The 25,460-nt window shown below is 44.6% G+C and overlaps 1 protein-coding gene across 2 annotated transcripts in view; it reads right to left on the reverse strand.

Moving 5' to 3' along the window:
• Positions 1 to 25,460, reverse strand: part of LOC143765708 (myosin light chain kinase, smooth muscle-like) — a 97,298-nt gene that overhangs the window by 55,623 nt on the left and 16,215 nt on the right. The window contains exon 1 of one of the 2 annotated variants that reach the window (XM_077252649.1): positions 21,339 to 21,517. The exons of the other annotated variant lie outside the window; for it this stretch is intronic. Coding sequence (XP_077108764.1) covers positions 21,339 to 21,483 — 145 coding nt within the window. The 5' untranslated portion in view covers positions 21,484 to 21,517. Of the gene's footprint in view, positions 1 to 21,338; positions 21,518 to 25,460 lie in introns of those variants that run through there. 2 annotated transcript variants of the gene reach the window in all.

The raw sequence follows: 25,460 nt of genomic DNA on the forward strand, positions 1-25,460 counted from the left end.
TTCTTTATTCTGCTATCAGTAAGCGGGCCTCTCTGTGCTAAACCTGGTTCATTTCTGTGTTTGTCATTTCCTCTTACCTCACCGTCATTATTTGTGGGGGGCTTCTATCCAGCTTTGGGGTCCCCTTCTCTGGAGGCAAGAAAGGTCTTTGTTTTCCTCTACTAGGGGTAGCTAGATTCTCCGGCTGGCGCGTGTCATCTAGAATCAACGTAGGAATGATCCCCGGCTACTTCTAGTGTTGGCGTTAGGAGTAGATATATGGTCAACCCAGTTACCACTGCCCTATGAGCTGGATTTTTGTATTCTGCAGACTTCCACGTTCCTCTGAGACCCTCGCCATTGGGGTCATAACAACCATCACCCCAGAGGACCTTTAAGCGGCGTCGGTCCCTACTGACCAAGAACCACAGGTGGAGTCACGAGAATAGACTTTCACAATACCCCTTTAAAGACCGTTCCTCTTTAATTGAGTCCCAGGGCCACGGACCGGGTCGCAGCCACCGTGACATGCCCTTTAAGAGCGACCGGACCAGGTACAGAGTACCCCACGGCCTTGGTGGGCGACTCATTAGCATAAGGGACTGTTGATATAACTGGACTTTGACACTGTTCCGGGGTCATTACCGAAAAGGGCTGGATTTAAGAAGATGACAGGACCAACCTACAGTCTGTTGTGTGATAGAGCAGAGACAATGCATTATAAGACCCTATTGTTTCTTTTTAAAGGTCCAACATGGTCAGAGATGACCATGATCAAAGTGTGTGGGAATGTAACGGTGGTATGAGCTCACGGATTGCTTCTACACCCCCAAGAGTTAAATGTGTTTTATGTACTTTCATGTGGTACAAGTAAAATACCCCCTGGGGCTGCAGTTGGCTGGGACACTGTTAACTGAAGTGGCCAACCCAGATGGGAGGGGGAACTGAGTGTTAGAAACAGAGGCAGCAAGTGACAGTCAGTTAATGCGAGGGCAGGAGTGCATATGCAGCAGGAATAGTGGGCTGCTAGGGATAATAGGAGCCTAATACATTCAAGGCAGCAGATTGCCATAAATACCCTTCATGTGCTTCCATCTAACAGCCAAGGGCAACCTCAAGGTGGATGTCGGGGGGCCAGGGGCACACTCAGCTTGCTAAGTTACAGGAAAGCATGGACTCAGACTACAAGGGGCAGAAGGTATTGCAATCCAGAAATGCTCCTAGAGGAGATGATGATCCCCAAGGGCTAGGAAAGCCAGAGAGAGGGATATGCCACCTATCCCGAGAACCAGGGCTAAAGTTGTATCCGGTACCTGAGGGAAAGATGACAACCCGTTGGGTCTTATCTAAACCGGCTTGTAAAAAAATGGTACAGGTTGCCATTCTCTAAGGGAAATTTTTTTTATTAACCACGTGTCTCCAGGATTGTTTGCTGCCCTGGTTCCAGAAGAGGGATTTCTGGGCTCAGAAGAGGCCTGCAGGCCAAATGAAAGTGGGAAGCACCACATACTCAGCAGCATACCAGGACTGGGACACACCTTGACTGTAGGATCCCAGAGCCTTATTCCACATCCATGGATCCACATGTCACATGCATAAGGTCCGAATATCTTGGTACAAGTATGATTATGGAATTAATATGTACATGTGTTTTTAGTCTAATGTTGTACATCCACTCTTATATACTATATTATATATAGGGATCATTTGCTTTAAACAGTGCCGCTACAGGGGACAAGTAAACTTTTTTATCATTGCAGTTTTACGATTACTGCTTACATCACCGCTGCTTCCAATCACGGAGCTCAGCAGCTGTGCAAATGTAGACAGAATGAACTGCTGAACGACATGATCGATTGCAATGGTAAACTGTATGGTAGTCGGGATTTCACGTCTGCTCACAGCTGAAAGGCAGTGAACTGTGGAGGGCAAGTACAATCAGATTTCATTATTTTATTTTAACGCAGCGCAGTCCATTGAAAGACAGAAATCTATAACTGGAAAACACATCTGCAGCAGTCTAAGGGCATTTAAAATTGGTTGATTAGTAGTGGGTTTTCAATAAATATTTTTGCTGTGCAATGGATTGTGCTGCATGAAAATAGGTTAAGCAGTTACTCCACTTCCCCCAGCTTGTCGTGGGTACGACTAATTATGCAGCCTATTGGTTGTGCCATTCACAACAGTCAGTTTCTCAGGTGGCCTCTTGGGAAAACCAATTGCCCACACCTGCCTTCGAGCCATTCCTGGAGACTTTACATTATTACAGTGTATAACATTGTGAGCCGCACAAATTCACAGTAAGGCTTGGCTGCTATTGAAGCAGGTCCATTCCAAAATCCACATGAAAAACCACTTCAAGCACTCTTTGAATACTTCTGTTCATGTCAATGGAATATAGGCTTCGCTGTTAATATGGAGAGTTTTTGTCTTATTATTCACCACCCTACCTCACCCCATCGAGTACAGAAAACCTCATGACACGTCACTTCTGAGGTGGACTCTTTATGGTATCTGCTCCAAACTTAACAATGTGAAGTCAAAAAGCTTAACATTTAAGCTTTTTTAGGGTTATTTTCTCACTCTTTTTTCTCAGTACATTTAAAAAAGAATACAACAGCATTTTGGAGGCAAAAACGCAAAGAAAAAAAAAACAAAACAAAAAAAAAAAACACACACGCCAAGGTGTTTTTGATGACTTTTACAATAGAAGTCAAAGGGAAAGCTAAGAGGCTTTGTAGGGCGAAAATTATTTAGATGTTGTCAGGTCACTACTACTTTTAACCACTTGCCAGTTTTTTGGGAAACCTGAAGCCAATAAAAAACAAAACAAACCCAAAAAGAACACAATTAAAATAGTAGTTACTCACCGATAACGGTGTTTCTCTGAGCCCATGACGGCACCACGGAGAGAGGGGATCCGCCCACCAAGGACAGGAAACCTACAGATAAAAAGGCGGTACCTCTCTCCCGCATCAGTTTGTTTACAGAGCATAAAGGGAACATCAGGTTAATGATTACAAATGTTACTACATTACTAAACCTTTAATAAAGATACCGCGTGCTTATAGATTATATACATAACTAAACATTATAAATGTGTGCACACCCACGCGTGAGGGAGGGAATGTACGGGTGCCGTCATGGGCTCAGAGAAACACCGTTATCGGTGAGTAACTACTATTTTCTCTGTCCCCCATGACGGCACCACGGAGAGAATTGCAGAGACTGTCTACATTAGGGAGGGACTACCGCTTCCAGAACCCTTCTACCAAAGGTAAGGTCTGAAGAAGAATTTAAGTCCAACCGATAGTGCCTAAAGAAAGTTGAGGGTGAAGACCAAGTAGCAGCTCTACATATCTGGTCTATTGTCGCTCCGGCTCTCTCTGCCCAGGAAGCCGCCATCGCCCTAGTTGAATGAGCTTTAACTTCCCCTGGAGCTGGCATCCCACTTGAAGTATAGGCAAGGTTGATGGCATCTCTGATCCACCTTGCCAACGTACCCTTGGAGGCCTTCTTGCCTTTCCGAGGGCCCTGAAAACACACAGAGAGAACCTTCCTCTCTACACTCCCTAGTAGCCTCCAGGTAATGGATGAGACACCTTCTAACATCCAATGTGTGTAGTTATTTTTCCCCCTCGTTTTTAGGGTTAGGACAAAAGGAGGGAAGAGAGATCTCTTGGGACCTATGGAACCGGGAGGCCACTTTTGGTAAGTATGCTGGATCAGTTTTTAACACCACCCTGTCCTCCAATATTAGCGTGAAGGGTGGCCCGGCTGACAAGGCTTGTATGTCGCTAATTCTTCGGGCTGAAGTGAGGGCTACCAAGAGGGAGGTCTTAAAGGATAGAATCTTTAAGGGAAGTTCTTTTAAGGGCTCAAAGGGTGCTTTGGTGAGGGCCGTAAGAACTAGATTTAAGTCCCACTGTGGGGCTCTACGTGAGGGTAGAGGCCTAGATCTTTCTGCCGCCTTAATGAATCTGGACACCCAACGATTCTTTGCTAGATTGTAATTAAATAGTGCCCCCAGTGCGGCAATATGAACCTTTAGTGTGTTAGTGGCTAGGCCTTTTTCCAGCCCATTTTGCAGAAATTCTAACACTAATTTGAGAGGGATTCCTTCGGAGATTTTTGCCCCTGAGGAAGAGAGGAATTTCTTCCAGATTTTACCATACTGTCTAGTAGTTGTTAATTTCCTACTTTTTAAGAGGGTTGACACTAGACCTTGAGAAAAACCTTTCTCTATCAGTAACCCCCTCTCAAATTCCAGGCTGTCATGTGTAACCTCGCTACCTGCGGGTGTGTTACTGGTCCCTGGAATAGGAGATTGGGCAGGTCTGGGAGTATCCAAGGGTCTGTTATGGACATCCTTCTGGCCCAGGAAAACCAAGTTCTCTTCGGCCAGTAAGGGGCAATCAATATCACCCGGGCGCTGTCCTCCCTTATTTTCCTCAGAACTGCTGGTATCAGTGTGATAGGGGGAAACGCATATGCTAGCTTGTGCTTCCAAGGAATCATGAAAGCATCCAGCGCCACCGGGTTCCCTGCTGGGTTTATGGAACAAAAGGGGGTCACCTTCCGATTTAGATTGTTCGCGAAGAGATCTATTGTCGGAACCCCCCACATCTCCGTTATCCGATTGAATATGGACTGGTTCAGTTCCCATTCCCCCTGTTTTAGGCAGACCCGACTTAGGTAGTCTGCCTTGACATTGTCCACCCCTTTTATGTGAAGTGCCGTCAAAGATGCTAAATTTTCCTCGGCCATCTGTAAGATTGAATGTGTGACTTCCATCAGTGGTTGAGAGTGTGTTCCCCCCTGATGGTTTATGTAGGCCACTACCACTCTGTTGTCTGAAAACAGTCTTACATGATGTGAGTGAAGGGGTTTTTGGAATTCTGTAAGAGCGAATTTTACTGCCAGTAACTCCCTCATGTTGGAGGATGCTTCTTTTACGTCGTCTGACCATGTCCCCTGAACCACTAGATCGTGTAGGTGAGCCCCCCACCCGAAGGGACTTGCGTCTGTGGTTACCACTTTTGACACTGGAATCACCCATGGTAGACCTCGGCCCAAGTTGCTGTCTTTTGTCCACCAATCTAGCGAGAGAATTGTGTTTAATGAGAAGGTGAACCGACCTTCTAAATTTCCCTTCAGGAAAATTTCTTCCGCTAATGTCTGCCATTGCAGCTCCCTTGTATGTGCCTGGGCCCATTGGACGGCAGAAATGCAGGCCGTCATGGACCCGAGGAGAGACATTGCCTCTCGAAGTGATATAGAGGGAAGATCTCTTGCCCTGGACACTAACCCCACCACCTTTTGGATCTTTTCTTGGGGTAGGCGACATTCCTGGGAGATGGAATCCAACGTGATCCCCAGGTACTCCTGAATCTGACTCGGTATTAGTTTGGACTTCTTCAGATTCAGGAGCCACCCCAAGCTTTCCAAAGAGTCCATAACTAACTGTAGCTGGTTTTTGCAATGTTGGGGAGAGTTGCCCATTATCAGGAAATCGTCCAGGTATGGGACGATTAGGGTGTTTTGTTTCCTCAGGTCTGCCATGACTTCGGCTATCAATTTGGTAAATACCCTTGGGGCTATTGCGAGACCAAATGGTAGGGCTGTAAACTGGTAGTGCTTTACCATCCCTCCTATTTCGATTGCCACCCTGAGGAATTTTTGGAAGTCTTTGTGAATGGGGACGTGGTAGTATGCGTCCTTTAGGTCGAGCACTACCATGAAACAATGCGGAAACAACATTTTGACTGCTGTCTTTATTGTCTCCATTTTGAAAGGTTCCACAATCAGGTGTTTGTTTAAATTTTTTAAATTGATAATCGTCCTGAAAGATCCGTCTGGCTTTTTCCTGAGAAAAATCGGAGAGTAGAACCCTCTCCCTCTTTCTCGGGGGGGGGGACCTCCAGAAGAACCCCTTTGTCTAGCAATGTTGCGAGTTCCTGTTCCAGAGCTATCCGCTCCTGTGGAGAAGCTCTCTGGGATGTCACCAGGAAGGATGGCTGAGGGAACGTAAGAAATTTGAATTTTAGTCCCGACTGTACCAAATCCAGAATCCAGGCACTGCTGGTTATCTTTTCCCAGGCTGAAAGGAAGAGGGACAATCTTCCTCCCACCTGGGGCAAAAGTTCATTGTGATGGTTTTTTGGGATCGGTGGGGCTTTTGTTGAAGATAAACCCTTTGCTCTTATTCTTTTTGTCTTCCCATCTGTCCTGCGGTCTAGGTGGCTTCCTACGGAAGAATTTTTTACTCCGAAAAGGACGTTTATAAGATGGGTATTGCAGGACGGGAAAGGACTTCTTTTTGTCCCCTGCCTTTTCCAAAATATCATCCAGAGTAGAGCCGAAAAGAAATTCTCCCTCACAAGGAATATTACAAAGTTTAGCCTTTGTTTGGAGGTCTCCGGGCCAACATTTGAGCCAGAGGGCTCTTCTGGCTGCATTGGAGAACACCGCTGACCTGGCCGAAAGCCTGATTGAGTCTGCCGACGCATCGGCCAGAAAAGCGGCTGCCCCTTTCATTACTGGTAGGGTATTCAGTATACTGTCTCTGGATGCTTTATCTTTGAGCTGGGATTCCAGCTGGTCAAGCCACACCATAAGGGAGCGGGACGTGCAAGCTGCGGCCACCGCTGGTTTTAGGCCCCCTCCTGCTGCTTCCCAGGAACTTTTTAGGAAAGCATCCGCTTTTTTATCCATGGGATCCTTTAAGACCCCCATGTCTTCAAAAGGTAGGGCAAACTTTTTTGACGCTTTAGCGATTGCCACGTCTAATTTAGGTGCTTTTTCCCAAAAGGAGCATGCAGGGTCTTCAAAAGGGTATTTCCTTTTGGGTGTAAGTAGGGCCTTTCTTAAAGGTTTTTTCCATTCTTTATTTATTAAGGCTTGTATTTTGTCATTAAGGGGAAACACCCTTCTTTTTTTCTGCTCCAGTCCACCGAACATGATGTCTTGGACTGATTTTTTAGTGTGGGAATCAGCGAGGCCCATGGTACTTCTGACTGCTTTAATTAGGGAGTCTGTTTCTTCTAATGGGAAACAACTACGACCTCTCTGAGAAGAGGATGATGAAGAGGATGATGAAGAAGAATCGGAGGAATTTGAACTAATCTCCCCACTATCTGAGGGACTAGAGTCAGATATAGGGATATTTTGTTTAATCTTTTTACGTTTTTTACCCTCCTGGAGAGACTTAAAGGTATCTTCCACCTGAGTTTTAATTAATGTTTTGAGTTCTGTGGCGAACCCTGGAAGCCCTTCACATAGAGTCTCTTCCATACAGGATTTACATAATCTTTTTTCCCAGGAGGCAGGTAAATCTTCTTTACAAAGGGCGCAGATCCTATGTTTGGACTTCCCTGCGCTCTTCCTTCCCTAGAACAACAAAAGAAAGGTAGGCTCTATTAGCCGGAGCATTCACGGAGATCACTCACCACCTGAGAACCCTCAGTACCGGCTGTGGATGGTCCGTATCGACAGTATGGTGCTCCTTCGATCCGGATGTAGCACTAGAATTTTTGCTGTGCTGAGATCCAGACCGTGCTCCAGTTGCACGCCGCTGGACATGAGAGGTAGCTTGCCCCTGCTGCCGGCGTTTTTGCTGCTGCTGCTGCGGTGCCTGCGTTTGCTGCGCTGGTGAGCCCTGCAATTCCGGGTCACTCATGGCTGCTGAGGAACGCTGGCTGTACTCCAATGGAGCAACTAGCCAGGGAGACAGGACTCATTTAAATAGTCAGCGCGCCGGTTCCCGCGCGCTCCCCGATGCTAGATTTGCGCATGCGCGAATCCCAGCATGCACCGCGCCGTCCCAGCAAGCTTTGCGCCGCCCAGAATGCCCTGCTTCGACCAGCAGGCATTGCGGCACCCGCGCATGCGCGTTACCAACCCGGAAGTGCGGCACCATGCCGCTTGATGCTTCCTGGAGCGCTGTTCACGCGCGCATTGTCGCGCCGTGCACCACCTTATGGAGGGACCCCTCACCGTGGTTTTCGCGGGTGTGTGCCATGTGGAACCCCCACGCAGTGAGGATTCCTCTAGGAGCCGCAGCGCTGCTGCTGCAGCCCCCCGCTCACCCTAGAGACCTACTGATCCCAGCGGTGGCGCATCGGGTTGCCCAGCCTAGCCGAGGCAGGGAACCCCCGCTGCCTGAACCGGTCTGACTGGCCCCGGAATCCAACGACGATCTGAGGTAAGATCTGCTGCAGGTCCCGTCAAGGACAGGAAACCAAAACTGATGCGGGAGAGAGGTACCGCCTTTTTATCTGTAGGTTTCCTGTCCTCGGTGGGCGGATCCCCTCTCTCCGTGGTGCCGTCATGGGGGACAGAGAAAAAGTGGTTATTCAATAGAGATTAATAGGAAGAGTTTTTGAAGTGTTCCCCCTCCCCCCTCTTTTTGGGGCTGATCAGCACCGAAAGACTCCTTAGAAAACTCCGCGTGCGTGTTGCCTAATAATTTTAGAATAGTTTTTGTATGCATAACATTCCTATTAAAAAAAAAAAAGAAAATCAGCCAGAGTTAATTTGCATAGCATTGCTGTGGCATGTCATAAAAATGATTGAAAACTAGTAAAAAAAAAAAAAAAATTATGTATATAGAATTATGACTTCCTAGGACATGACCTTTATTGTTAAAGTGAAAACCATGAAAGTAAAAGTATTTTAAAAGGAAATCACATTCCAGGACGCAAGGGGCCTAGCATGCCACTAACTGAAAGTATGTGCCAATGATCTGTGTATCACACTCAACCCCCTTTTTTCCCTTTTTCCTCTAATTTCTTTTTTACAGTAATTGCGTTAGCTGTTCAAGATAAAGTCCGAAATTTTCTATCTTTATTAATTCACGATTAACTCAGTTCAGACAGTTCAATCAATGCAATTTCACTTCCGATGCACAGGCTTTTTACATTCCCCTTACACTTTTTTCTGCCATTTTATAGAGATGTTTTTGTTCTCCCTTTGTACATGATGGAATGTTTCAATCTTCAAAAGAATTTCAGATTTGTGCACTGATTTTAAGGAAGTCCTAACTTGTTTTTTCCCCTCTCACAGTGGACTTTAAAAAAGGAAAATAATTTTTCCTGGAATTCAGTGGACAGGATTTCACACCAAGATCTGAATCAGAAACAAGGAACACAAAAGAAAAAAAACAGAACAAATCATTTTTCTTTAGGAGCATTTTCCGCCAAGTCACCAGTAAACGTTAAAGGGACTGTCTAATCTCCTACATTTATGGCATATTCATACTTCTAGGTGACCAGATGGCAGTCTCCATGTTTCCATAACTGCGATAGAGGTCGTGAGGCAGTGAGGGGCAATCATAAGAAGGATGTTGTGTCCTTCAGGATGCCCATAGAGGCATACCAAACCCGCTAGAGAGCATTGTAATTACAGCCACAGCGGTGGTTACAATGCAAAATAAAGGAGAGTGTGGACTTTGTCAAGCTATTTGACCAAATCAGATTTAGGGCTGTCCCACACGTCCAGATAATTCCGGTACCGGAAAAAAATCGGTACCGGAGTTATCCGTGTCCGTGTGCCCGTGAGCTCACATAGGCCATACGTGCGGCACACGTGTGCCGCCCGTGTGCCGAGTGGGTACCACACGGAGCGAGTGGTACCCACGCGTGTGGTACACTGCATCGTGCTGAAGCCGCGATTCATATCTTCTGTGCAGCAGCGTTTGCTGCATAGAAGATATGAATAAGTGTTTAAAAGAAACATCTATCTGTCCGCCGCCCCCCCGCTGTTCTGAAAATAGCCAACGAGGGAGGCGGGTGAGTGTCGATGCTTCCTGTGCTGGCCGCCCCTTCTACTGTATGCGGTCACGTGGGGCCGCTCATTTACAGTCATGAATAGGCGGCTCCACCCCTATGGGAGGTGGAGCCACATATTCATGACTCTAATCGGCGGCCCCACGTGACCGCATACAGGAGAAGCTGAAGCCAGCACAGGACACTGCGAGGGAGCCGGGTGAGTATTTTCAGAACAGCGGGGGGGGCGCACAGGGGGTGGGAGGGCGGCGGACAGATAGATCTTTCTTTTAAACACTATTATTCATATCTTCTATGCAGCAAACGCTGCTGCACAGAAGATATGAATCGCGGCTTCAGCACCATGTGGGGGGGACAGCGCTTACTGTAGCGCTGTCTCCTGCACGCCACAGGGACTGCACACGGAGACCGTCCCGTGTGTGGTCCGTGTTTTACACGGACCCATTGACTTTAATGGGTCCGTGTAATACGTGCGCTCCCACGAACACTGACATGTCTCCGTGTTTGGCACACGGAGACACGGTCCGCAAAAAAACAATGACATCTGCACAGATGCATTGATTTTTATGGGTCTACGTGTGTCAGTGTCTCCGGTACGTGAGGAAACTGTCACCTCACGTACCGGAGCCACTGACGTGTGAAACCGGCTTTAAGAATACCCGACATGGTTTGGATGGTAGTGGGGCGGATCTCTCCCTCCACTCTGGGTCTTCAGAGTGGCCCATGCCCACGGTTCCCATTTAAATTTTAAGTTAAGATTTGGGTGTAAGTGTTTGGTTTGCAAACATCAGAACAGGAGACTATGTATGTCAGGTCTGTGTGAGACTGAACACAGGCCAGAGAAAGCAAAGCCACTGATGCACCCACGGCAACATATTTGATACAGACTGTTAGGGAGGATCCTGCTGCAAACCGACGGATTAGGGTATGTGCACACGTCAGGATTTCTTGCGTTTTTTTAGCTATAAAAACGCTTAAACTCTGCATACATATGCATCCCATTTAGAATGCATTCCGCATTTTTTGTGAAAAAAACGCATCGTGGAAAAAACGCAGCATGTTCATTATTTTGCGGATTTCCCACTATATTATTGCGTCCCAGAACCTCCGGAAAAATCAGCAAAAAATCCACGCAAAAAATCCGCATGCGGATTTCTTGCAGAAAATGTCTGGTTTTGCTCAGGAAATTTCTGCAAGAAATCCGGACGTGTGCACATAGCTTTAAGGTTGAGTTATTTTTGTAAGTTGCCAAAATAAAGACATTTAAGTTGTACTAACCTGAGTCACTGGCTCATTACCCCCGCTGTCATGAAAGCCGCTGCATTACAATGTGAATGAATAGAGCTGCACATGTAAATTGCTACGGCTCTCCTCACTTTTTTTCATTTGGATGCAATGATGGCTGCCACATTATCAGATATGGGGTACCTCTTATGGATACGTAAGAAATGTTAATGATTTGAATAAACATTTGTCACCATCGCCACTCGCTCACGACACACGTGCCTCGGATGTGACCGTCAAGGGGGAATCCGCTTCCCACTCACATATCGCAACAGCCCAACAATGAGCTAAGGGCATCACAGACTGTCTCCCACATCCACAGCACACTCTACGCTGCTACCACTTGCTGTTTTACCAGTCCAGTGATGCACTGGGAAACCCTGGTATACATGACACCCAACTTTTATAAGCTCCTGAATGGTTCACCACTTGCGATCTGGCTACAAGGCTACACAAGTAAGGTATTTTCTCTCCTTGAGATCATCAGTACATTAGCGCAACGAGGAACAAACTTTTTCAATTTTTTATTTAACATACAAAAAAGTACAGTGGTTAAAAAAAGTAAAAAAATAAAAGTTACAAGAGGTGAAACAAAGACATGCATAATAGCAAAAATAGCATAAAATAAAAAAGGGATGAGATACAGTTATTGCTCACGAACTGATCTATTAGGCCGGCCTCACACTAGCGAGTTTTACGGACGTAAGAGCGCAGAAATTACGTCCATAAAACTCGCAAAATAAACGGCACAGTTATTCTCAATGGGGCTGCTCCTATTAGCCGTATATTACGGTTCAGTATTATACGGCTTTCTACGGCCGTACAAAATCGCAGCATGCTGCGTTTGTCAGCGTATTGCGCAAAAAAAATCGCTAATGAAAGTCTATGGGGGCGAGAAAAATACGGATTCCACACCGACCAGCAGTGTGACTTGCGAGAAATACGCAGCGGTGTTAGTGAAAAGTCGGTAATTCAATTGCCGGCTTTTCATTTCTCCTGCACAAACCCGACAGGATATGAGACATGGTTTACATACAGTAAACCATCTCATATCCCCTTTTTTTTTGCATATTCCACACTACTAATGTTAGTAGTGTGTATGTGCAAAATTTCAGCGCTGTAGCTGCTGAAATAAAGGGTTAAATGGCGGAAAAAAATGGCGTGGGCTCCCGCGCAATTTTCTCCGCCAGAGTGGTAAAGCCAGTGACTGAGGGCAGATATTAATAGCCAGGAGAGGGTCCATGGTTATTGGCCCCCCCTGGCTACAAACATCTGCCCCCAGCCACCCCAGAAAAGGCACATCTGGAAGATGCGCCTATTCTGGCACTTGGCCACTCTCTTCCCACTCCCTGTAGCGGTGGGATATGGGGTAATGAAGGGTTAATGCCACCTTGCTATTGGAAGGTGACATTAAGCCAGATTAATAATGGAGAGGCGTCAATTATGACACCTATCCATTATTAATCCAATTGTTGGAAAGGGTTAAAAAACACACACACACACACACACACACACACACACACACACACACACACGATTTAAAAGTAGTTTAATGAAATAAACACAGCGGTTGTTGTAATAATTTATTGCTCTCTCAATCCATCAGGAACACCCTCGCTTGGAAAAATAATAAACGCACAAGATACATACCTTCTGGTGAACCGTCTCGTCCCACGAAGTAATCCATCTGAAGGGGTTAACTAATATTACAGGCACGAGCTGCGATAAACCACTCGCTCGTGCCTGTAATCCCCGGGTGCTGAAAGGAAAGCAGAGTGATCTATACTTACATTCAGTCGCGGTGAGGCGCCCTCTGGTGGATGTTCTCATGAACTGCAGCCTGGGAACTTTTTCCCACGTTCCAGGTCATATGAGGACATCCACCAGGGGGCGCATCACCGCGACTGAAGGAAATGTAGGTCAATGACCTACATTTCCTTCATTCGCCGGGGAATTACAGGCACGAGCACACCGCTGCAATAGCAGGGCTCCTGCCTGTAATATTAGTTAACCCCTTCAGATGGATTACCTCGTGGGACGAGACGGTTCACCAGAAGGTATGTATCTTGTGCGTTTATTTTTCCAAGCGAGGGTGTTCCTGATGGATTGAGAGAACAATAAATTATTACAACAACCGCTGTGTTTATTTCATTAAACTACTTTTAAATCATGTGTGTGTGTGTTTAACCCTTTCCAACAATTGGATTAATAATGGATAGGTGTCATAATTGACGCCTCTCCATTATTAATCTGGCTTAATGTCACCTTCCAATAGCAAGGTGGCATTAACCCTTCATTACCCCATATCCCACCGCTACAGGGAGTGGGAAGAGAGTGGCCAAGTGCCAGAATAGGCGCATCTTCCAGATGTGCCTTTTCTGGGGTGGCTGGGGGCAGATGTTTTTAGCCACGGGGGGGGGGCCAATAACCATGGACCCTCTCTAGGCTATTAATATCTGCCCTCAGTCACTGGCTTTACCACTCTGGCGGAGAAAATTGCGCGGGAGCCCACGCCAATTTTTTCCGCAATTTAACCCTTTATTTCAGCAGCTACAGCGCTGAAATTTTGCACATACACACTACTAACATTAGTAGTGTGGAATATGCAAAAAAAAAGGGGATATGAGATGGTTTACTGTATGTAAACCATGTCTCATATCATGTCGGGTTTGTGCAGGAGAAATGAAAAGCCGGCAATTGAATTACCGGCTGTTCACAGATATCGCGCTGAATGAAATCTAAATACAGAATATATATATATATATATATATATATGTGTCTCAATGACATATATATATATATATATATATACACTGTATATATGTTTTCCCGAACATTTGAGCACATAAATCCATTAGATGTCGGTTTTGCAAGCCTGCGCAAAAATCTCGCAGTACGGATGCCATACGGGTTACATACGGAGGATGCCATGTGCAAAATACGCTGACACACCCTGACTACGGATCAATATTTTGGGAACATTTCTCCGTATTACGGCCGTAGTACGGACGTATAATACGTGGTGTATTGTCTTACGCCAAGTGTGAGGCCGGCCTTAGAGCTTCTGGCAGAGGTGAATTCCCAGTACATATGAACAGATATGTACAGATGAGCAATACTTGCATCTCCTTGGGTCTGACAAGGATATTCCTTGGATGACATGTTATAAAGAGGCTCTCCAGACCCCTCACTGATCCCTCTCCTGAAGGCAAGTGGATTAGAATAGAATCTTGTCAGCAATCCTCCAGTTTTAGCCTTTATTTCTGCTCTGGGTCATATTTTCCCCCTGAAACCTACTAGAAGAACAATATAAAACCCAAGATAAAAATAACAACAAATGCCTTATTTTACTGCAGAGAATTTGCTCATTTTATTTTGATCTTAGGTTTTGTCTGTTTAGTGGCCAGTGTGAACATGCGCCTAGATGTTGCATGCATACCACCTTATATTCCAGTTCACATCTTTAGGTTTTAGAGAAACAAATGGCCATCCTCTTCCTAAACATCCTTCAAGTATTCTATACATATCATACATCAATATGATATATCCATAAATCAGGGAGATATTGCGTTCCTGTGGGCTGCAAGCTACAAAAACTTGCCATTTCACCCAGAGATGTGAATAGATTATGCATGTATCCATGAATTCTGAGAAACTAGAATTATAATTAAAATGTGCAGTACAGACTACACGAGGTGAAAGCATGGACACCCATGCATTAAACACCTGCGTGCTAGTGGAGGCATACAAGGCCATCTGCTGGCCCACATGGTCGTCCAACATTGACGCCTACCTGTTATTTACTCTGTGTACTCTCACTCCATGTCTGCTCTTCATCACCTAACCCACTTCAATTACCCGTCTACAGCAAGGGATGCAGGCAGTGATCCAATGCCCCCAGCTTTTGGTTTGTAGAACTCATAGCTACACTTATGACATATACTGTAATTAGACCTGTCAACTTCCAACAAGTCTGCTTTAGAAACCACTTGTATTTTCCATGAAATAAGAATTATAGAGCACCTTTTCTCATGTTTTTGTAATTCCATAAATATTTATGGTTAAATATCCAATTAGGTGTTAGATTTTCCCCTTTGTCAAAGGGGTGTGTCTACACGACATGGGCAGCACTGATTGGATAATGATAGTATGAGGAACCCTCCTCCAACTTGTAACCCGCAGATAGCAATTTAATCAATTTCTAGTATAAGTTACTGGAAAAAAAATAGCAGGAATAAAGTTACAGAAATGATTCCGCAAAATTAAAAAAGAAAAAAAAATGCAATCATGTAATAAAGATATGGTAGGATTAGAGATATACCCTCTAAGTTGGAGGTACATGGGGGATCCATCAGATTCAGATTTCTTTTCATGGCAGTCCTTGACAGGGGATCTAAAACCATGACCCATAGACATTAAACTCGCCAGAAATGGAGGTTTTCTGGGAGACGAATATCCTAACTTGCATAACCCTACCAGAACAACAGAATAAGATGCCGTGCACCCATCATTGTCTATCCTGGCACATTGACTCTTCTGTACACGCTGTGCCTGGCACAGCAGTTCAGCCTCCGTGTGCCCAGATGGACAGACTGACCAGTAAAGGGTCCAGAGAATGCCCACTCATCACATCATGATATTGTAATTTTAAGCCCCATCAATAAAAATCTTATGTTTCTATAAGCAGATTAGCCCAATGTATGGAGTGGCACATCACTTTTGTTATCTGAGGTTTATTTATGTGCAATTTAGAGGCTGCAATAAAACAAAGGAAAGAAAACATCTACCAACACTTCCTAATAAATAGCCAAGCTAGGAGGGCGAGATGCACCATGCAGGTGGTTTGCTTGGCTCCATTGAAACCCAAAAATTCAGGATTGTGCAAGTGCCAGCAGATTGCAGATTTTCTAGGCGTTTTGAGTTTTAATCTTGAGAATTTCTTTGACCAATTTTTTTTTTTTTTTGAGAAATCGAGGTCAATCTTAATCAAAGACTCCAAATCTCAATCACGGTAAATGACAGGTTACTATGGAGTTCCTAAATGATTTTAAGGAACAGAAAACCCCTTAATTACAGACCAGAGTTACACAAGTGGGGGCAGACTCTTGTCAAACAGGTTTTTTGCCTTTGTTCCTTGTATCATATAAATCTTCTCCAGTCCTTAATACATACAGTAGCATGTAAATGTTTGGGCACCCCTGGTCAAAATGACTGCTTTTGTCAAGCAACTTAAATATGAAATGATCTTGAAAAGGCCTAAAGTTAAAGATAACACATTTCCTTTGTATTTTAGGAAAAAATACACATTTTATATTTTAAAAGTTACAAAAAGGAAAAATGGGCTGATGCAAAGGTTTGGGCACCCTGCATGGTTAGTACCTAGTAACACTCCCTTTTGCAAGTATTGCAGCTTGTAAATGCTTTTTATAGTCAGACAAAAGTCTTTAAATTCTTGAGGGATTTTCATCCATTCTTTCCTGGAAATTTCTTCCGGTTCTATGAGATTTCTTTGTCATCTTGCATGCACTGCTATTTTGGAGGTCTAGCCACAGATTTTCAATGATGCTCATATCGGGGGAACATGAGGGCCTTTGTAAAACCTTCAACTTTTTGAGGTAGTCTGTTCTGGATTTTGACATGTTTAGGATCAATCTTTTTTTTTTTTTTTTTTACAGATGGTGTTCTGTTTGCATCAAGAATTTGTTGAAATTTAATTGAATCCATTCTTCCCTCTACCCGTGAAATGTTCCCTTGGCATTGCCTGCAGCAGAACCCCAAATTATGATTGATCCACCCCCATGCTTACTAGTTGACGAGATGTTCTTTTCCTGAAATTCTGCACCCTTTTTAATCCATCCACACATACCTTTGATCTTTGAGGCCAAAGAGTTCTATTTTAACCTCATCAGTCCACAGGACATGTTTCCAAAATGCATCAGGCTTGTTTAGAAGTTGTTTTGCATACTTCTGATGCTGAATTTTATGGTGATAGTGCAGGAGAGGTTTTCTTCTGATGACTCTTCCATGAAGGCCAGACTTGTGTATGTGTCGATGAACAGTAGAATAATTCACTACATCTTCCAGAGTCTGCTACATCTTTCTGAAGGTCTTTAGCAGTCAAGCGGTGATTCTGATTTGCTTTTCTAGCAAGCCCATGAGCAGCTCTCACGGAAATTTTGCTTGGTCTTCCAGACCTTATCACCTCCACTGTTGCTGTCAACTGCCATTTCTTAATTTAATTTCGAACTGTAGAAAGGGCAACTTGAAAATGCTTTGTGGGACTCCACCATTTTCATTGTGGTAGGCAGCTGCTTAGAAGAACCCATGACTGCTGTTTTTTGGTACAAGATAAGAGGAGGCTGGGTTTTTATAAAGCTAGGAAATTTGCATCACCTGGCCTTTCCGAACTATGAAGGCAAACAAGCCTTAACCCTGAACAGGCTCATTAACCCCTGTCCTCGGACAGAATAGTACGTCCGAGGACAGAACCCCCGCTTTTATGCGGGCTCCAGCGGTGAGCCCGCATCAAAGCCGGGACATGTCAGCTGTTTTGTACAGCAGACATGTGCCCTTAATAGTGGCGGGTGGAATCGCGATCCACCTGCCGCTATTAACTAGATAAATGCTGCTGTCAAACTGGCAGCAGCATTTAACTAGTGCTTCCAGCCATCAGGCTGGAAATGCGGGCATCGCTGACCCCCGGCACGTGATCGGGGGTCAGCGATGTGTCGGCATGACAACCAGAGGTCTCCTGAAGATCTCTATGGTTGTGGTGGGCGCTCATAGCAATGCTGTAATTCAGCTACATAGGAGCGATCTGAGCATCGCTTCTATGTAGCAGAGCCGATCAGGCTATGCCAGCTTCTAGCCTCCCATGGAGACTATTGAAGCATGGCAAAAGTAAATAAAAAAAATTAAAAAAAAAAAGTGGTTTTAAAAAATATGAAAAAAAAATAAAGAAATATGAAAGTTCAAATTACCCCATTCAAAATAAAAAAACAAAAAGAAAACAAACAAACATACACATATTTGGTATCGCAGTGTTAAGAATTGCCTGATCAATAAAAAAAAAAAAAAAAAAAAAAAAAAAAAAAAAGAGGATTAACCTGATCGCTAGACGGCGTAGCGAGAAAAAATTAAAAATGTCAGAATTACTTTTTTGGGTCGCCATGACATTGCATTAAAATGCAATAACGGGTGATCAGAAGAACAGATCTGCACCAAAATGTTACCATTAAAAACGTCAGCTTGGCACGCAAAAAATAAGCCCTCACCTGACCCCAGATCACAAAAACTGGAGGCGCTACGGGTAACGGAAAATTGTGCAATTTATTTTTTTTTATTTTTTTTTTTGCAAAGTCTGTAATTTTTTTACCACTTAGGTAAAAATAACCTAGACATGTTTGGTGTCTATGAGCTTGTAATGACCTGGAAAATCACAATGGCAGGTCGGTTTTATCATTTAGTGAACCTAGCAGTGTGGGATTGCACCTTTTTTGCAATTTCACTGCACTTGTAATTTTTTTCTCCATTTTCTAGTACACGAAATGCTAAAACCAACTCGTCCCGCCCTCACATGGCCATATTGACGGAAAAATTAAAGTTATGGCTCTGGGAAGAAAGGGAGCGAAAAACGAAAACGCAAAATTGAAAAAAGCTGGGGTCATTAAGGGGTTAAGACCTGAACTCTTGGTCAAAGCTATCTGAGCACACAAATCTCCAAGGGCGCTCAAAATTTTGCATTGGCCCATTCTCCTTTTTATAAAATTTTGTAAGTGTGAAGGATGGAAATTCTAAAAAATAATATCAGCACTTCACGCTAATATGTTACCTCATCCACTGGGATGGTGCTCACACTAATGTACAAGAAATTAAATTACGGCACTCACCCATACATAAAAAAAATTCAGAAGATTTTGTTCCAGGTATGTGGTTTGTTCCAGAGTGATAGTGAATGGCACTGTATGCGGACAACAGGCATTTCAGGCAGTCATGTAATATTTTTCCCTATGCACATTCAAGGGCAACTGCAGGCTTTGTGGTCCTTCCCTTAACATGGCAACAGTGGAGTGAAAGAACTCCAGACTAGTTGTAGATAAATCTCACCAGAGACCCCTTCCATAAAGAACCTGCATGCTTAGTCCAGAAAAATTGACATTAACCCAGAATTAATATTGGCCAATGTTGACAGAGGGTCTACACATCGTTACACATGGGTACACCGTACAAGAAAGCCATTCCATATCAAGCTTCTCAGATTTCAGGTCCTTCCTATCACATCTGGCCATGAAGCACACAGGGGGGAGCGCCACCACAGCCAGAGGGCTAGAAGGTAGAAAATCTGATATGAACAGGATAAATGCAGCCCCTATGGCCACAGCCCTCTGAAATACTGGTTATGGGACATGGTTCCTTTCCAAACAGGAAAAGGTAAAACACGCACCCGGCATCACACAAACAGAAATCAAAAGGTTAAAGAAAATAAAGAAAAATAAAGCTTTGGAGGGCGAACAAATAAGGACTGGTCTCCATCAGACGGTTGAAATTGTGACACTTTTGGCATATCCATTGGCTTCATTTGAGTTTGTATGAAGAAAACAAATGTTTTTGTGCATTTGTTATAAACATTTAGATGGCGTTCTGTAATTTTAATTTTAACCCCCCCCCTTGAACTTTTTTTCCCGACACACTTTTACACTTCTGTAAAAGATATTTCACATACGTGTTCATTCCGTGTTTTCCAAGGACAGAACGTGTACTTATACAAACAAACAAAAAAACAACAACAATAACACCAGGTTCTCAACACTTAATCTGAGTGCATCATAATGTAGGAGCAGAGACCCTGATTCCAGCAATGTTTCATTTACAGGGCTGCGTGCTGAAATTTTGATCACAGATTTATCAGCAGGAGATCATCACTAGAGGACTAGCAAACCTCTACCATGTAGCCCTCCTTATTCATGAGCTTGTATAACCACACAGTCTCTACTGATTGGCAGCTTTCTGTGTACACTGTGCATAGGCAGAAAGCTGACAGTGCTGTGGGCGGGGTTATACAGGGCTCAGCTTTCAGAGAACTGCTAGACTTGCAACAGAGAACAGTGATTTTATCAAAACTGCAACACGCAGCCAAGTAAGACATCGCTGGAATCAGGGTATCTGCCCCTACATTATGCTGCTCTCAGATGGGATAGCAAAAACTTGACAGATTCCCTTGGAACTCCCAGATTTCCCATTGGAAAATGGCTGCCACGCTGATATGGATAGCAATGTCAAACTACCGCACTGTGTAGATGTTCCGTCTTTTCACTCAAAGAATAGGCAGGTCACTTCTTTTAGCTTCTTCAAGCTGCCAGCGGTTTCCTGAGGAGTCTTTTTAAAGCAAAAACTCAGCGCCATCTATACAATGCAGTGTGCACATACCCCAAAAGACACAGCTTTTCCCCAAATGTGACATGCAGAAGCTACAAATGCTGATGGAGATCCATCCATAAGGCCATATTAATGCGCTCACTTACAAGTGCAAATCTATTTGGCGCACCTCACTAAATAAGAGACCTTTCTAATTCTGCGTTCACACCTGCAGTTTGCAATTCAGTTTGTGAAGAAGAATTTGTGGAAAATGGATCCGATATATAAATGGGTGAAGCTGGCACCAGACAAACCTCAATGACTAGAAGGAAATTGTCTAGTTTTTGGTATTGGGTTGGTCATTTTATTGGAAGAACTAATGCATTTTATAGATTATGGACACCATAAACGAATCTAGACGGACCTCATTATAGTCAACCGGATCCTTCAGATGCTGTTACATCCGTTATGTACCAGACCCATTCCTGGCGTGAATGGTGTTTCTACTCAAAATGGGGGAGAAAAAAAAAAAAGGGGTGAACTCTGCCATACACCTCTTCATGGTCGGTATGCACCTACAAACATTCTCAATTTACGTCATACCACGACGTAAAACAGAACACAGCCTTTACAACATCTGGGATGGCGAGCGCACAACCCTCCGACATGCTGCTAATAAAACTACAGCCAAACCAGCAGAAAAAAAAATGCAAAAAAATGAATGGGGCTAAACAGCTTCATCAACAAGCACATGACAGCTACAAAGACATCATATAAGTCCCACGCGTGAATTATGCCCTATAAATCCATCACTGAGCCCACAAAGATGGAGAAGTAAATGGCTTTATGGTTTTTGGTTAATATGTAGCTTACCAGGAGGAAAAAGGGGATTTACTGCACTTAAGTCTGCTCCATCTGCAGGTCTCTAGTACTCACCTATGTGCTGTAGACCTCTGCAGCCGTGCTCTGAACGTTGTGCTTGCCCCTCTTTGCTGCCCTTCAAGGAGGGGCTCCCCAGCTGGATCCTCAGGGTGGATGTGTAGCTCATGGTCCTGGAGGCTCCTGTCTTCTCCTGGCTCATCAGGCTGCCTGGAGTGTCACCACAACTCTCTGAGGAACTAGTTATGAGGGCACAGTGGCTGGGAACGCTCACCGCCAATCACTGTACACACAGCAGAAGAAACAGGGCTGAGCCCAGCAGAAGCTTCATCCCCAGGGGCAGCCCTGTTACACATGTTGTCATAGACATATACCAACCTGTCATAGTCCATGGCTTCATGCGAGGCAACAGACACGAAGATCAGATTACACCTTGTCACCCCAGTACCAGGGACAGATTACACTCATTTATAGTTGGCACAGGTGCCAACATTTTAGTAGAATTTCCGGGAAAAAGCGGCTGAACTCACATGGGTATAATAAGGACACAACTGCAACGCCCGGACCACCATTGTAAAGGGACCGCATGTTCATTAGGATCATCACGGACTATCTGGGATGCCAACTTTACTTTTTATTTTTTGGGGGACAGCCAGATTTTTTTTATGGTCACAATGAAAAACCTTTAAACTATTGATAAGTGATTCATGTCTTCAGCCCTTGCTTACTCTTATTTCTGATATGAAGACACCAGCTGCATTTACTGTAAAAATGATAAGTAGAACTTTTCAGCCTCAAAAAAAAACAAACAAAACAGGAACGCTATAAATTTTATTTTACAGACAGGGTAAAAAAGTTTCCTATTTTCATGGACTGTCCTGGAATTTCTGGACATTTGGCAACCCAGCTACGATGCACCGATATAGGGAATGACACGGACAAATCTACAGCATGTCCTATATGATGTAGAGATTTAACACTAGGCTGGCATGATGAATCCGCGCCTCGCCACCCCTCCTGATGTCACTGTTACATAAGAGGGATCATGTAATGTGGTCTCCTCACCTGCACCAACGTGACATTTTGCACCCCCTGGGGACACGCAAGGTCAGCTTGGCACATTTACACAGACCCCCTCTGTCCACATGAGCCCAGAGGCACAGGAAACGAGAGGATGTGGCTCATGCAGTCACTGATGTGACACCACACTCGCTCACAGCCCTGACAGGCCCCCTTCTTCAGTACCAGTAAAACAGAAGCTTATTAGCCCGGTACTGCCACCAGTTCCTCATTCGATATAAATTCTGTCTGTTAACAGGATTATATTGGCCCGGAAACCAGCCCCGGTAGCATGAAAAGTTAAAACCAAGAACACTTGTGGATTCTTGGATCGAGGCAAAAGAGCAGCCCAAGGTTAAATTGTATATTTAAATCACCTTAAGAGCACACTAGACCGTACACAATACACACAACAGTCAGATATGCAAATACAGGTGAAGTACAAAAAATTTAAGCAGATAATACAAAAGTCAGTTACCGGCTTGATGTTCGGCCGTTGGATGCAGATAGGCACATGGGAGGTGTGGGCGCCAACTATTTTTTTTTCCCCAACACGCTGTGTGACCTCCCTTGGCAGAGAACAAAGGCTCACTTCGTCGCATGTGCACTTATCCCCTTGGTCAGACACTCCCTTCCCCACCCCATAGGATGACCCTACTCTCCCTCCCACTTGCTCTGGCAGCTGAAACTCCAAAACCCAAGATGAATCATAACTGCTCTATGGAAGGTCATAGGGTAGTGGTTTTGGCACCATCGGATCCAGCCAAGGCCCCTTTACACTTGGAGTCCAAATACTGCTTTGCTACCTGGCTTCTACTAGCTGTTCTGCACATCTCCCCACCCAGTGGTGCTAGAACGGATTGAGACCCTGGAAGGCATTCGGCATGTGGCTATGATGTACGATAATTCCGTATTCTCCTTAAAACTCTTTATAAAATCCTACCTGATTGGACAAAGCAGTTACACAGCGTGGGCTCCACAGGCTTCCATCTCATATGATCTTTGATACCTGCTGGTGTGGCTGGACCACCTGCTAAGCCAGGTGTCCTGTTTGAACTGCATACGCTGAAGGAGGGTTGTTAGCTGTCATTAAATACCCCCCCCATATCCTTCACACTGGGATTATTTGGAGACTTTGGCCATGACAGGTCATGCAGCAAAAGATCGCCACTTCTAAATCACAGCACAGGAAAAGTAAATGGAGTAACCCAACAAGCAAAGCATAAGAAATCCGGTAAATTGAGTCACATGGTAACAGGCAAGTAAAAAAGAAAAAAAATCTGCTTTATACTGCAATATAGCAGCAGCACCTGCCTTAGGGAATAGGCTCTGCTCACACCTGCATTCTTGTTTCCAGATTTCTGTTTCACTATAGGAACAGAATATAGAAATTAAGAAAGTTCCACATGCTCCGCTTCACAGATCCTGTGGGTGCCAGGCAGACTCCATGGACCACCATGGGATCAGTGCATATTACCGGACAGAATAGCGCAGCGTGCTTTACTGTTTCCCACAGTAATTTTAGCCAGTCTTCATCAAAGCCTTCAACCCAGATGTGAGCAGAGCTGAACTCTGTATGTGAACAACACACTTCACCATTTTAAAAGGGGTTATCCAGATTCAAGACAGTTCTGCATACCTCCCTACCATCCCGGATCCAGAGGAACAGTCCCGATTTTGATAATCTACCCTGCTGTCCCGGCCGGGAGCTTACTTTTCCCGCAGACACAGGAGTACACGGCGGAGCCCCGAGGAGCACTTTAAAACTCACATGTGACGTTCCACCGGAAGTGATGTGCTGGAAGCTGACCAGAAGTGAGGTCATTTCGGGAGGAGATTGTGACGGAACCATGGAGGCACTTCAGGGAATGCTTCAGATTCATCACCGTGTCCTCCGACAGCAGGATCGCCTTGGAATGATGCCGGCCATGTGAGCGGATCATGATATGTCCTGCATCGGGAGGCTCAGGTGGGCATTACAATGGGAGCCGGGCTGCTGTATCTTTATAGACTCTTTCTCTCTCGGTTTTCTCTTTCACCTTTTCTTTCTCTGTTCTCTCCCCCACTCTCCTTTTCTCTATCTCTGTTCTTTCTTTCTCTCTCTGGTCTCTCTCTTCCTCAGTACCAGTCAGTGTGATCAGCAGTGCAAAATGGGTGCGGTTGGGGCGTGGACATGGGTGTGACTAGTTGTGAAATGGGTGTGGTTGGGGCGTGGCCTAAAATTTGCCACTGCCCGCGCAGCAGCCTTTGTCCTTCTTTTCCTTCTTCAAAAGTCGGGAGGTAGGATTTCTGGCATATTAACAGGATATAGCATAAGTGTTCAATAGATGTGGGTTCACTACTGACATTTGAATATATTTCGAGCACTGGGCCCTGTCTTAAGTCAGAATGGGGAGGGCTGCATTTGTGCCGCCAACACCTAGCTCCTGTTTATATGGTACGTTCAAGAATTGCTGCACGCGCACCCACCTCTCCTTTCCTAACAGAGTGCAATAGAGCCCTGTTCTTGAGATAGATGGCGTTGCAGCATTCTTTTGGAAATGCATAGCATATCCTAACAATATGTCAAGTATCCCAGATATGAACACCCCTTTGGGCTCATGTATAAGGGTATGGATATGCTGCCCACGTTTCCCTCTGAAGAAACAAGTTTTATTACTAAAATGTGTTATGTAATGTAACGTAAAATGTCATGTATAGTGTAATATATAAGGTTATGTGAATTAGTAATGTGTGTAGTTTGACCATAGGGATAGTTAAAGTTAATATTTGGAACTAGCCCAGAGTGAGAGGGGCTAAGTTACAGGTGAAGTGAGAGTTTCCTGTCAGAAAGTCAGATAGGGCCTGGAGTGCATAGAGAGTGGACCAAAAGATGAGCAGTGCCACATTCTGGGGTGACCAAGTGAGACTAGACTGAAGACAGGGTTACTAAAAGGCAGAGCGAGTCTGGAAATGGGTCCTAGGAGAGGATGCCTAGCCACGAGATCCTGAGCTTATAATGCTAGAAGGATTTGGGCCTAAAACAGGACGGAGTACGTGGGACGAACAAAATGTTCATCTCTAGTGCTATCCCATTTTTAATATAGCACATTCACCCATGTTATTCAATAGTGCTGTTCA

The sequence above is a fragment of the Ranitomeya variabilis genome, chromosome 4, assembly GCF_051348905.1.
Source record: "Ranitomeya variabilis isolate aRanVar5 chromosome 4, aRanVar5.hap1, whole genome shotgun sequence".
Taxonomy (NCBI): Eukaryota; Metazoa; Chordata; class Amphibia; order Anura; family Dendrobatidae; genus Ranitomeya; species Ranitomeya variabilis.